Here is a 12,391-nt window from a genome sequence, read left to right as displayed (position 1 = left end):
AATCACATGTACAGAACCATGGACTTCATAGTTAGATTGTACCATAATCAGTCTTACCTGAATAATAAATATCTTGGGTTTTCCAACTAGGCTCTGACATTTGTCTCCTTTGAATAAGCCAGTCAAAGTCTGAATTTCAATCTTGGTATCTTGTGCATAAATGTGACTGCCTTCTCCATGACTCAGGAAAACACATAAAAAGCAATCGGCATCTATGTGGCTAGAAGATGATGCTATAAAAGGCCACAAAAGTTCATACAGAAATGAAGATAAGATGTTTACTGTCTACATAGAGAAAGAGAATTTACTAATACTAAAGTTACATATGATGGAAGAGGAAAATGTGTTATACTAAATGTAAAGAGTACATAATGAGAATGTAAGGTCTTAGTCTTTAATCAAAGGGAAATTTACATCATACCGTACCTGATTTTTAACAACCTATTAAAAGTTCAAAGGGTTTAAACAAATTCCATTAACTTTTCTACAATACAGAATAATGACACGGAAATATAATGGGATTGCTGTGGCATCAATAAAAGTTTCTCTGAATTAGCAGAGAGCTTCTTCGAGCAGACTGGAAAGACCCAGCAACTACTACTTAGCAACTGCTTGTGTTCTGCTGCCCCTCCAGTGAATGCAGCAGCTTCATCATGTCTGTAGCACTTACAGCTTCCAAAGAATATTAAGACATGAGACTCATGTCCTCCAAAGCAGATGAGTAAGCGAAGTAGAAAACCTGGTAAGAAGCCAGTTAAAATTAAAGTGACTTACAGATTAAAGAAGTCTTGTATGGAGGTGCCTCAAAAAATCAAAAACGATCCAACAATTCCACCTCTGGGTATTTATGAAAACACTAATTTGGAAAGATACCTGCAGCCCCATTGTTTATTGGAGCACAACAGCCAAGATATGAAAACAACCTAAGTGTTCATTGATGAATGGATGAAGAAAATTATATACACATCTACCTTTCCATATATAGAGATACACATGCAAGAATATTATTCAGCCATAAAAAAGGAAATCTTGGCCTTTGCAACAACATGGATGGATCTTGAGGTCATTATGCTAAATGAAATAAATTCAAGAAAGACCTATACTATATAATCTCACATGTGGAGTTTAAAAAACAAACTTACTGATAAAAAGAATAGATGGGTGGTTGCTGGTGGGTGGGTGGGGGTGAAGTGGGTTAAAAGGTACAAGACTTCCGATTATACAGTAAGTCATGGGGATATAATGTACAGCATATCACCTATAAGAATACTGTATTGCATATCTGAAAGTTGCTAAGTAAATTTTTAAAGTCTTTATCACAAAAAAAAAAAAAAAACTTTTCGGGGCACCTGGGTGGCTCAGTCGGTGAAGCATCCGACTTCAGCTCAGGTCACGATCTCGAGGCCTGTGAGTTCCAGCCCCGTGTCGGGCTCTGTGCTGACAGCTCAGAGCCTGGAGCCTGTTTCAGATTCTGTGCCTCCCTCTCTCTCTGGCCCTCCCCCATTCATGCTCTCTCTGGGTCTCAAAAATAAATAAACATTTTAAAAGAATTAAAAAAAAAAAAAAAAAGCTTTTTTGTACCTCTGTATGGTAACCAGACACTGTGGTGACCATTTTACAATGTATACAAATACTGAATCATTATGTTGTATATCTGAAACTAATACAATGTTACATATCATTTATACCTCAATTTTTAAAAAGCTGAGGTTTAAATAATTATGTAAATATTATAATAGTCCTTTGGCAAATGACTTGAAAATCCACAGCGTGCAGTAATTATTATAAACATAAGTTGTTAAAATACCTACTGCATAGTGATGCAGAAATTTAGAGACAATATATATAAATCCAGTTTTTGTTTGTTTTGTAAATCCACAGTTTGTTGAAGCCAGTAAAAAAACCTGGGTATGGAAGGAGTCAACACCTGACTGCCCAGCATCTGTAGTGTTTGCAGTTTAGACTTGATTCATTCATTTCTGGAATGACAGCCTGTTAGCGGGTGGTATGCTACATATAAATTCAGAGGCAAAATCCTTTGGAAGAGTCTCTGAATCCAGTAGTAACACATAAGCAAAGAGACACAACCGAAACCTGTAACCCATGCTAAAGTAGTTGGTCACACATTTTTCCAGCATAGTTAATTATTTGGATTCTAGAGAGGGTAACTGAAGCAATCCATCCCCTCAGAAGACAAACAGGAAAACTACTTACCCTCATGGATTGTTAGCAGGAGCTCCTCTGCTTTCAGATCATTAAAGCATTTCACTTCAAATCCTAGCTCTGAAAACCTGGTGACAAACTGGGTATTAGCTTATGAGCTGCTCAGAGTCGTCATATACCCCTATTTCCCTGAGGAATCTATACGTGTTTTTATGACCTCTAAGTTGACTTTTCTTTGGAGGGGGGGAAGAAAAAGTGAAATATGACAATGATAGTTCTCCTTGCTCACCCACAGCAGGAAAGGATTTACTCATACTGAAAGCTGATTCAAGTTAGGATACAGCAATGTAAATATATACGTAATGATTCAAAGCCTGCTTACATCTAATAGAACAAGGTTAGGAAGAAAATTCAGGCAAGTTCTCAAGGGATGCTGTGCCCAAATGAGGCTCATCCTGATACTCTATTTCATCAGTGTGGACACGTTTTGGTGAGTGTCATTTTATTAAATAGGTCATCATCTTGACGTGTGGATGAAACTAGCACCTGTGGGGCACCTGGGGTGGCTCAGTCACTTAAGCCACTCTTGATTTCAGCCTAGGTCATGATCTCATGATTTGTGAGTTCGAGCCCCACACTGGGCTTTGTGCTGACAGCACAGAGCCTGCTTGGGATTCTCTCTCTCCCTCTCTGCCCCTACCCCGCTCACTTTCAAATATAAACATTAAAAAAAAAAACACAACAACTATTACCTGCGCCTAAGATTGTCTCTGTCTGCGCTGGTACCCCGCCTTTCTGGCAGTGTTAAACGCCAGGAGAACCTTTCATGATTGAAAATTAAAGCGATTCCTCTCCTCTTGTGGTCCATTTTGTACTTTTCTGCCGGATCAAATGTTTCACTGTTAACGAAAAGTTTATAAACAACAATCACTATGTCATATTAAATAATGAGCTCCTCCAAGTCCAAGATCAATGGGTAGGGTAGACAGAGGGCTCCCGTTTCCTCCTCCTTTGCCAGGGTGACATGATACTGGTGTGCACTGGGAAGGCCTGACAGAAATATTTCTGTACTGATTGGTAAACAGCAGCTACCTGGAGCTCCCCACCCCCAGTCACCCCAGGGATGTCTTTTCTCCAGGAACCAGGGACAACAGCCCGCCCAGGCCCGGCTCTGGCTCCAGGGCCCATGCCACACCCGTTGCTAAGTACTTTGGACATCACTGTAGGTCCTGAACCTCGACCAGGGGCAGCGGCCAACCCGAGGCTCTACAAGTTAGCTCTCCCAGCGCTAACACTCGCCATTCTCTGCTCTGCTTCTTCCCCGGGGCCATTCTTGCTTCTTACAGACTGATCTTGACCAGCAAAGGAAGAGACGTTTGTCAGGCAAGAGCACGTTTTTACCTCATATGGAAGGCATCTGTTTCGGTCATGTTTTCCTCCACACCTATTTAAAAAATTGAATTTGGTTAATTTACTCTTTGACTTGTAACACACAGCGGGACTCCCACACTGTGAACCCTTCTCTGGTTTTGCTTAGTTTAAAAGTCAAAAGTATATGAAAAGGAAAGGAAAAGGAAGGGAACTTAGTAGATAAATGAACCATAAATTAACAGCTCAATTCTTTCTCACCCAGAACTCTTATTTGCAAAACAGAAAAGAATATTATCAGGGGCTCCTGGGTGGCGCAGTCGGTTAAGCGTCCGGCTTCAGCCAGGTCACGATCTCGCGGTCCGTGAGTTCGAGCCCCGCGTCGGGCTCTGGGCTGATGGCTCAGAGCCTGGAGCCTGTTTCCGATTCTGTGTCTCCCTCTCTCTCTGCCCCTCCCCCGTTCATGCTCTGTCTCTCTCTGTCCCAAAAATAAATAAAAAAACGTTGAAAAAAAAATTAAAAAAAAAAAATATTATCAAGATAAATGGAGGAAACATTATGCAAATGCATTCATGCAAAATATACCTGCAGTAACACGGTTCTGTGATGTGCAGCACAAATGAGATACGGAATCGTTTAGCGGAAAATGTTTTTGCAGATATTCTCTAAAACCGAAAAGGAATTAAAAACACAGGAAAACCAAAACACGGCGTCTGGTTAATACCGGATCCCCCTCTGAAACGGAAACGGTAGAAGTCTGGGGTGGGGAAAGGGAAGGAGCAAGGGTAAAAGCTTAAACTTTGGGTCTCCCGAATGATTTATTTGCACTTACAACCCATCACGTGATGGAGACCCTCTGCTCTTGACCCATGCTCAGACTTCCCCACCCTCTGGACCACCTTTCACTGCGTCCTTCTCTACTCGCTGGAACAGTGCTGTGCAGCTGAACTGTCTGTGATGACGGAATGGTTCTGTACCTGTGCTGTCCCATATGCTAGCCACGGACCACATGTGGCTGTCCAGCACTTGAAACGGGGCTAGTACAGCTAAGGAACTCAGCTTTTCATTTCAACTTAAATAACCATGGTGGCTGGTGGCTTCTGTACTATAGGGCACAACGGGTCTAGCATCTTCTACAATACAGGCCCATACACCCATGACTGTGTTTCTGCCTGATAAACAACCCAGAGGGGAAGGAAAGTAATGAATAAACAAATATGAACACTATAGCAAGATGCTCCTCTCCACCGACGTCACTGAAGGAAACACAACAGACCCTCCCACCCACCCCTTCTATCCAGGAGGGTCCTGTTCCCTTCTCTCCCGGACACCAGTCTGTTCTACCTTCACACCTCTTCCCTGACAGAAATCGGCCCTGAGATGAGGGTGAGGCTGGCATTCAATTCTGTGCCCTTTACCACTCACTTTCAGCTGATTCCTCCTGGAATTCCCCCAGTATCCAGACCTAGTGAGGACCCCACGAAGGCCCTCCTGCTGTCCGACAGACCCTCATCTGCTTTCCTCAGTCTTTGCATCAATTCCTGGCCTGGGTGATAAAATGCACATTCCTAGGTCCTAACCCAGATTTATAGAATCAGAATGCCAGGAGAGGGAGAAATCTGCATTTTTAACAAGGTGATTTGATTTTTATACCAGAGCTTAGGCTTAGGAGTAAAGAGCAGCCTCCCTAATGCATTCCCCCACCCCGCCAGCTCACCTGGTTTCCTTCTTACTCCATGCACTGTTCTATTTGGATACCTCCTTAAAAAATAAAAAATAAAAATTTATGGAAGAGAGAGAGAGAGAGAGAGAGAAAACGTGAGTGGGGAAGGGGCAGAGAGAGGTAGAGTCCCAAACAGGCTCTGCGCCTTCAGCACAGAGCGCCCGAACCATGAGATCATATCTGAGCTGAAGAGAGTCCGATGCTCAACCGACTGAGCCACCCTGAAGACCCTACTAGGATATCTCCCAACTCCAGCCTGCTCTCTAGGGGACACCCCCTATTCCACACCCTGCTCTCCGGGTGACCTATCATCACCCACGCACCACAGGCTGCTCTACCAGGTACCTGGCGTCTCCTACACTGCTTACTGGGGTACCACTCACACGTTTACCTACCCAGGACACATCCTACTTGCTCCACATACTACTCTACCGGGAATATGTTCTAGTCTTCTTACTCCAACAACTACTCTACCCAGAAGGTTTCCTACTCCAGACACCAGTAATACTGCTGTATGGGGGGTAGCTCCACTTCACTCCCCGCTTCCTTCTCTCCATACTTTCCTCCTGGAGACACTTCGTATTCCGCACACTGCTCACCGGAGGTTACGTCCTACGCTTCCTACTCCACAAACTGCTTTACGCAGAAACTTCCATACTACCCGCCGCTCTCTAGGGGAGAGCACGCTCTGCATGCTACCCAGGATGTTTTCTCCCATTCTGCTTTACCTGGGATACTTCCTACTCCACACCTTGCTTGACGTGAACCACTTGCTGCCAAAACGGGGCTCTATCTAAGGACAGCTTCCTTGGCACACACCTCTCTGCCCAGATGTTTCCTCCTAGCTGTTGCTGCACCTGAGCGAGCCTCGTCCTGCACGGTGCTTCGGGGGGGGGGGGGGGGAAGGGGGGGGCTTCCTTCTTCACACACTGCTCCACCAAATAGTCTTCCTATTCCACAGGCTTCTGCTGGTATGCTTCCTATTGAGATACTCTGTGCTCCATACACAGAGTACTTCCTACACCACAGTGTTCTAGGGGGTGACTTTATACACTGCTCCACCAGGGACACTTCCTACTAAGCCTCCCCTCTACCTGGGGATACTGCCTACGAACACACTGCTCCACTCGGGATACTTTTTACTCCACACATTGTTCTACCTGGAATACTTCCGCCTCCACACACTGCTGTGCCCTCAACACTTCCCACCTCACACCCTGTCAACGGGGATTACTTCCTGCTCCCCACACTGCTCCACTAAGGCCCAGGAATTTTCTCACCTTCCATTTTCAAATGCGCTCCAGGATCTACCTCCTTTTAATAGCCTCACCTCCTTCAAATCAATTACACAATAAAGACACAGCTCAAACTAAACACATTCCATCTCTACGTGAAGGACAATCGCCCCATTCACTCCCTGGGAAGCTGCACAATTTGCGAAGCACAGATCTCTTACCACGGTGCGCAACATAGCCGGCCCAGCAGCTCACCTCTTCCAGCTTTTGCTCATCGGTTAGTGAGCATCAGGCCGTTCAAAGGGCAGAGAGAGGGTGGAAGCTGTGGCAAATGGCCCCGTCACCAAACTAACTCAAGTCATGGAGGGTGAAGGCACTGGAGATGTGTACTCGATCGGGTCCTTAAAGTTCATTGTTTATAGTCTAAGGAAGGAACTGTGCCGTTCCTCCCGGCTAGGTATCTAAGCTGTGCATCTGGGTTGTCTCAAATACTGCCTTCCACCTTAGACATGACCCACAGATTTAGGAAAGACAGCCAGTTTTAAGTAACTCAAGATAAAACAACATTGTTTCAGGTCGCCTGGGTGGTGGCTCAGTCAGTTAAGTGTCCAACTCTTGATTTCGGCTCAGGTCACGATCTCGAGGTTCGTGAGTTCAAACCCTGCGTCAGGCTCTGTATTGACAGTGCGGAGCCTGCATGGGATTCTCTCTCTGCCCCTTCCCACCTCTCTCTCTGCCCCTTCCCCTCCCCCCCAATCAATCAATCAATCAATCACTCTTTTAAAACATAACGTTGTTTCAAAGTCAACAGATTTGGCAATCTCTGAGGGATCTTCCAAAAGTGTTTTACTGTTAATACGGACACAGAAGGAAACGGTCTGAGAACTTTACTTCAGACCCTTGCCAGCTCAAACCTTGCTCCAATATAAATGTGCGCCCTGCATCCTGCACCCCCAGTTATGGATCAGGTCCAGCTGCCATTCTGTTCTGGCTACTTGTTCACTGAAAGCGATCGGCACACACATTAGAATCTAAATTTGATACATTACTGGAGTTGATAAATTTTACCCAGGTGCCACAGAAAACACATCGGGACTCAGGCGGTATGTCCTAAGCAGACAAATTTTCAGGAAGGGCACACTTTAACAAGTGTCATTACACTGCAGGAACACAAGTTGTCCGCCTAAAAGGGTAAATGGCTCTGTCAACATGGAGACATTTTTAACGGAGATGCTCTATATAATAGACTTGCACACTCCCGTGCATCTGCAATCTATCAAAAATGGGTCCGTCATCAAACTGGACTCTTGTCCTCTTTTCATTTCTCCTTGCCTCTGATTTAGGCAATTTTCCTTTCCACCATGATGCGGCCACCACCTCTCTGCCCCTTAAATCAGTTTAATTTTTACCAACCTAATCACTCCTTTTTTTTCCCCCTACCAGCCACTATATGTTGGTGGCCCAGCACGTTAGATGCTTTCTCTGCCTCAGCTCCACAGCCCAAGAGGCAGCCAGTGCGTCAGGCTTGTCCCAGGACAGTGCTGTGGAGTGGGATTGAAAGCCGGGTCCCCCTACAGACTCACGTCTCTGCACTCAGGTCGCCATGCTAACCCCCTCCAACCAGAGAAAACATCTACCTTCCTAAACGAAGTGTTCGTTTTTCCAAACTTCTCCAGTATCTACGGTCATCGCCATCATTCCCCGCAGTATCTATGAAAATCTACCCATATCAAGTATCTGTTTTTTGTTTTTTTTTTTTTATAAATTTGAATTTTTTTTTTCAACGTTTATTTATTTTTGGGACAGAGAGAGACCGAGCGTGAACGGGGCAGGGACAGAGAGAGAGGGAGACACAGAATCGGAAACAGGCTCCAGGCTCTGAGCCATCAGCCCAGAGCCTGACGCGGGGCTCGAACTCACGGACCGCGAGATCGTGACCTGGCTGAAGTCGGACGCTTAACCGACTGCGCCACCCAGGCGCCCCTCAAGTATCTGTTTAATAGTCCTGTACTGAGTAAACCACGTCAGGCCTAGAACACAGTGAAAAAGGGGGTGAGACGGCAAAAAAGGAAGGACGCAGGACGGAGAAGAAAAGCAATGGGATGAGAATGGAGGGGGAAGTGGACGGCATCCCGGACCCCTGCCCCTGCTCCCCACCCCTCAGAATGGGAGTGGCCACCGGACCCTGCACTGTCCGTCCAGGGCAAGGCCACTCCCTGAACTTCCTACAACTTGCCTCTGGGGCAAGCCTGGTTTTGTGCAGCAACGAATAAAAAGCTCTGAAATAAAGGCACTGTGCATCAACTTCTAGAGTTTCAACCTTTCCTTCCTTCCTTCCCCCCAACCCCCTTTTATTTTACTATGGCCAGGCTCGAAGTTTCTTCAGCTATCAGTGATATAATTAGTAAGTGACAGGGAAGAAAGTTCTAAAGTACACGTTTAGCAGTTGACTGTAGAGAAAGATGTGGTTTCAACCCAAACCCACAAACGGCCCTGGCTGCGGGAGAGGCACTGGGGCTGCACAGGCAGCCAAGGCCCGGTTTTTGTCCCCAGCTCAAGTCAGGGCATAACCAGGGGCTCCTGTGGGGGACTCCGGTGGGGCGCTCCCGCGGGCTGCTTATGCTTCCATTATTATGCACGCAACCACTTCCTTTTACTTTTTACTCAGGAGAACACAAAACCAGATCCAACTTCAAAAGTCAACTTTCAAAAAACCCAGGCGCGGGAGGTGCCAGCAGCCGCCCAGCCAGCCTCCCAAGTTTTAAATGGCCCGACGCCCGGCAAGAAAGAACCGTCCGGAGGACAAAGGCGGAGCGGGCACGCCCCAGCGCCGGGCGCCGCTACCCCGGGCGGCCCTGAGGCGGCGGCGACCCCGCACGGAGTCCCGACTGGTTTTCTGGACCAGAAGGCATTTAACAAGCTACCCCCACCGGACTTGCGCGCTTCCCTCCAAGACCCGCAACTCTTTCCGGCCGCCCAGCTCCCGCGTCCCCGCCCCCGCCCGCGCGCCCCGCTGGGGAAGCTGCCCCGCGCCCCCTCGGCACCCGCGGGCCTACCTGCAGGGCGAGCCCCGCTGAGCCCCGGCGCCGAAGTCATGGTGTCCCAGCCCGCAGAGCTGGCGCCCGGGAAAGACCCAGCTTCCTGCATCCAGGGGCCCGCAGCCCCCGCCCCTTCCTCCGCCCCAGCCCGCCCGCCCGCTCCCGGGAGGGGGTGGGGGCCGCGTCTGCGCTCGGAGCCTCCCGCCCGCCGAGCTCAGGCTCCTGCCCCTACTCCCGAGCTCGGGGCGACCAGAGCGCGCGGGGAAGGCCCAGGGACGCGGTCTCGTCCGCCTGGCGCCTGGAGACGAGCCAGCTCTGGGGAAATGCCGGTTGGCACCCCGAGGACACACGGCGGGCCCGAATAGGGAAGCCGCAGGTGGTTTCCCGGCACCTGCGGAGGACCGAGGTTCGCAGTCCCCGCCCCCAGTGTTTGCTTCTCCCGCCTGCCTCCCAGGGGGTGGGGGTCGCGTTTTCCGGCTTCCCGTTTAGTCCTTCCCCAGTGCGAGTTATGTTATAGGACTGTAATGATTTCTTTTAAACGATGTTTGCTTGGGGGTTTGGGGACAGACTAAACTAGAGGCAACCCTGGGATTTTTAAATCTGGTTTTCATAGGTAGATCTAATTCGGGGAAGCGATCATAACTTCGGAGGCGGAACTTTGGGGTCTATGTATGTAGTCCTCACCAACAAACAGTGCGCTAACTGAGCGCCACCGGGTGCTCAATGTTGCATTGAACTGAGCTCCTCCTTCGGTTGGCTGTTGTGTGAATTTGCTTCAAAGAGCAGCTCTAAAATCGGATTAAAAGGTGGCCTCATCTTTTGTCATTTCTCTGGGTCTTGTCATTTAAAAAATAACTACAGACTGCGGGGAAAATGTGTTAAAGTACCATTTTTAATACATTAAAATAACATAAGGGATACTTAAGTATAAGGGATCCGTCTTCAATAAATATTACCCTATTTGGGAGAGAAAAATTAAAATCCAACTTGATAACTTTTCCCACGTGTGCTTGGTCGTTAACTAGAATATGAAATCAGAGGATTTTTCTCACCCAATGCCATTTACTGTTCATTTCATTGTGTGTGCGAAATATTTCAGAAATCTGTTTTAGTAACTTACTCTGTAGTTAAGATATAGGGTATCACTCAAAGCCTTGTACGGTTGTTGTGGCGAATAACTCAAATGACCCATGAAGTTTTGGGGTGATGGTGGGATGGTGTGGAGCCTACTACCAAGAAAGAATTCTTGAAGACATCTTTGGTGCCAAAAGGTGATTTTATTAAAGTACAGGGACAGGACCCATGAGCAGGAATTGCTGCGTGCCCTGGGGTTGTGCCAGGTAACTGGGTATATACTAGGGAATTGGAGGAGGTAAAGACAAAAGGGCCCCCTCCAGAGGGACTTAGATATGCTAAAGAGGACTCCTAAGATATATGAGGGCTTGCTATTACCAAGCTAAGGTTGTCTTTCCCTCTAGCAAAGTATTAACTTTAAGACAGTAGGGAGTTGCTGGAGAAACATTTAACTCTGCCAGCCTCAAGTATCCGTCACTGGGCTGCAGATTATAAGGAAATTTAATTTTACCTGCCATTTCCTTCTTGCCTCTGTTCCCCACATCATTATGGGTGGTTGGGGGTTTCTGGAGATTAGGCTATTGATAAGATTGCCTTTCTCTTAGGGCACCTGGGTGGCTCAGTCAGTTAAGCATCCAATTTCCGCTCAGGTCATGATCTGGAGGTACGGGAGTTCGAGCCCTGCATTGGGCTGTGCTGGCAGCTCAGAGCCTGGAGGCTGCTTTGGATTCTGCCTCTCGGTCTCTCTCTGCCCCTTCCCCACTCACACTCTCTCAAATATAAAATAAAATCATAAAGGAAATTGCCTTTTTCTTGCAATTTACTAAGATATTTGTAAACTGGAGACCCATGTCCTATATGACTGTGGTTTCTATCAGTTAACCATGTTTCTTTCCTTTCCTCTGTTCTTGAGCATCCAAGAGTGTCTGAGGAATATCACACATATCCCATCTGGGGGTGGGGGTGCTAGCTGGTATCTTGCCCTCAACCTGCCTTATGCTCCTTCATCATGACTACTTAAAACAGTGCCTGACTTGTGAAGAGCTCGAACTATTTTTGTTACCACCATCTTTAGCTCACTGAAAGCAAGATTGGCCTTCTTTTGGTTTCCCCATTAGAGGAAACAGTTGCTTAGCATGTAGGAGGTGCTCAGTAAATATTTATCCATTGAATGAGATCCAGGATTTCAGCGTTTGCACTCTGGACTTTATCCAGTTTGAATGTGTTATCTGACCACCAGAACTTCCTGTCCTTTTGCCCAATTTTCAGGGTCTCCTCTGCTTGAGTCCTGAAAACACCCCCCCCCCCCTAGATGTGGAAACCCAGTTGGCTGACTTTCCACTTATCTGAAAGGTGAAGATAAAAGGAATGTTTTATTTTTCCCCCTAAGTATCTTATCTCAGAATATTACTTTTTATAGCATATGTATATGGTTATGTTTTAAAGTAAGATTTTGTCTATCCTAAGACACAAAGCATTTTGGGATACTTATTTCAGAATTCTAAATGTGTAATTTTAGCCTTTTAAAGCAATAGCTATCCCAATAAAATGAGTGCCTAGGATTGGAAAACAGGCTGCCTAGACTCTAACCCTGGCTCCACCATTTTCTTAGCTGTAAGACATTGCATAAGTAAATCAATTTAACCTCTCTCAGCTTCAAATTCTTATCTGTAAAATGGGAACCAAGCTTACTCAAGTTTTGGAGACAGTAACTGTCAAACTCCTAGAATAGTACCTGGCTCACAGTAAGCTTTCAGTACATTTTGAGAGATCACACCATGGTCTCTGAA

General features: G+C 46.7%; 2 protein-coding genes across 11 annotated transcripts in view; one reads left to right on the top strand and one right to left on the bottom strand.

The window, feature by feature from the left end:
• MCUB (mitochondrial calcium uniporter dominant negative subunit beta) overlaps nucleotides 1-10,526 on the top strand; it is a 108,073-nt gene extending 97,547 nt beyond the window's left edge. For all 5 annotated transcript variants that reach the window (XM_043570590.1, XM_043570573.1, XM_043570583.1 and 2 more), the window contains one exon: nucleotides 9,158-10,526. In XM_043570590.1, coding sequence (XP_043426525.1) covers nucleotides 9,158-9,892 — 735 coding nt within the window. In that variant the 3' untranslated portion in view covers nucleotides 9,893-10,526. The remainder of the gene's footprint in view (nucleotides 1-9,157) is intronic.
• The window catches only part of PLA2G12A (phospholipase A2 group XIIA), a 43,186-nt gene that overhangs the window by 4,925 nt on the left and 25,870 nt on the right, over nucleotides 1-12,391 (bottom strand). For 2 of the 6 annotated variants that reach the window (XM_043570615.1, XM_043570660.1), the window contains exons 4-7: nucleotides 3,565-3,607; nucleotides 2,916-3,062; nucleotides 2,215-2,291; nucleotides 58-233 (exon numbers count right to left, since the gene is read on the bottom strand). In XM_043570615.1, the coding sequence (XP_043426550.1) occupies nucleotides 58-233; nucleotides 2,215-2,291; nucleotides 2,916-3,062; nucleotides 3,565-3,607 (443 nt within the window). Of the gene's footprint in view, nucleotides 1-57; nucleotides 234-2,214; nucleotides 2,292-2,915; nucleotides 3,063-3,515; nucleotides 3,608-4,116; nucleotides 4,197-9,545; nucleotides 9,647-12,391 lie in introns of those variants that run through there. The other 4 variants (XM_043570665.1, XM_043570626.1, XM_043570634.1 and 1 more) reach the window with 4 other exon arrangements.

Source organism: Prionailurus bengalensis, chromosome B1 (genome assembly GCF_016509475.1).
Source record: "Prionailurus bengalensis isolate Pbe53 chromosome B1, Fcat_Pben_1.1_paternal_pri, whole genome shotgun sequence".
NCBI lineage: Eukaryota > Metazoa > Chordata > Mammalia > Carnivora > Felidae > Prionailurus > Prionailurus bengalensis.
Note: the sequence above shows the minus strand (reverse complement) of the source record. Positions and strands in the feature narration are given on the sequence as shown.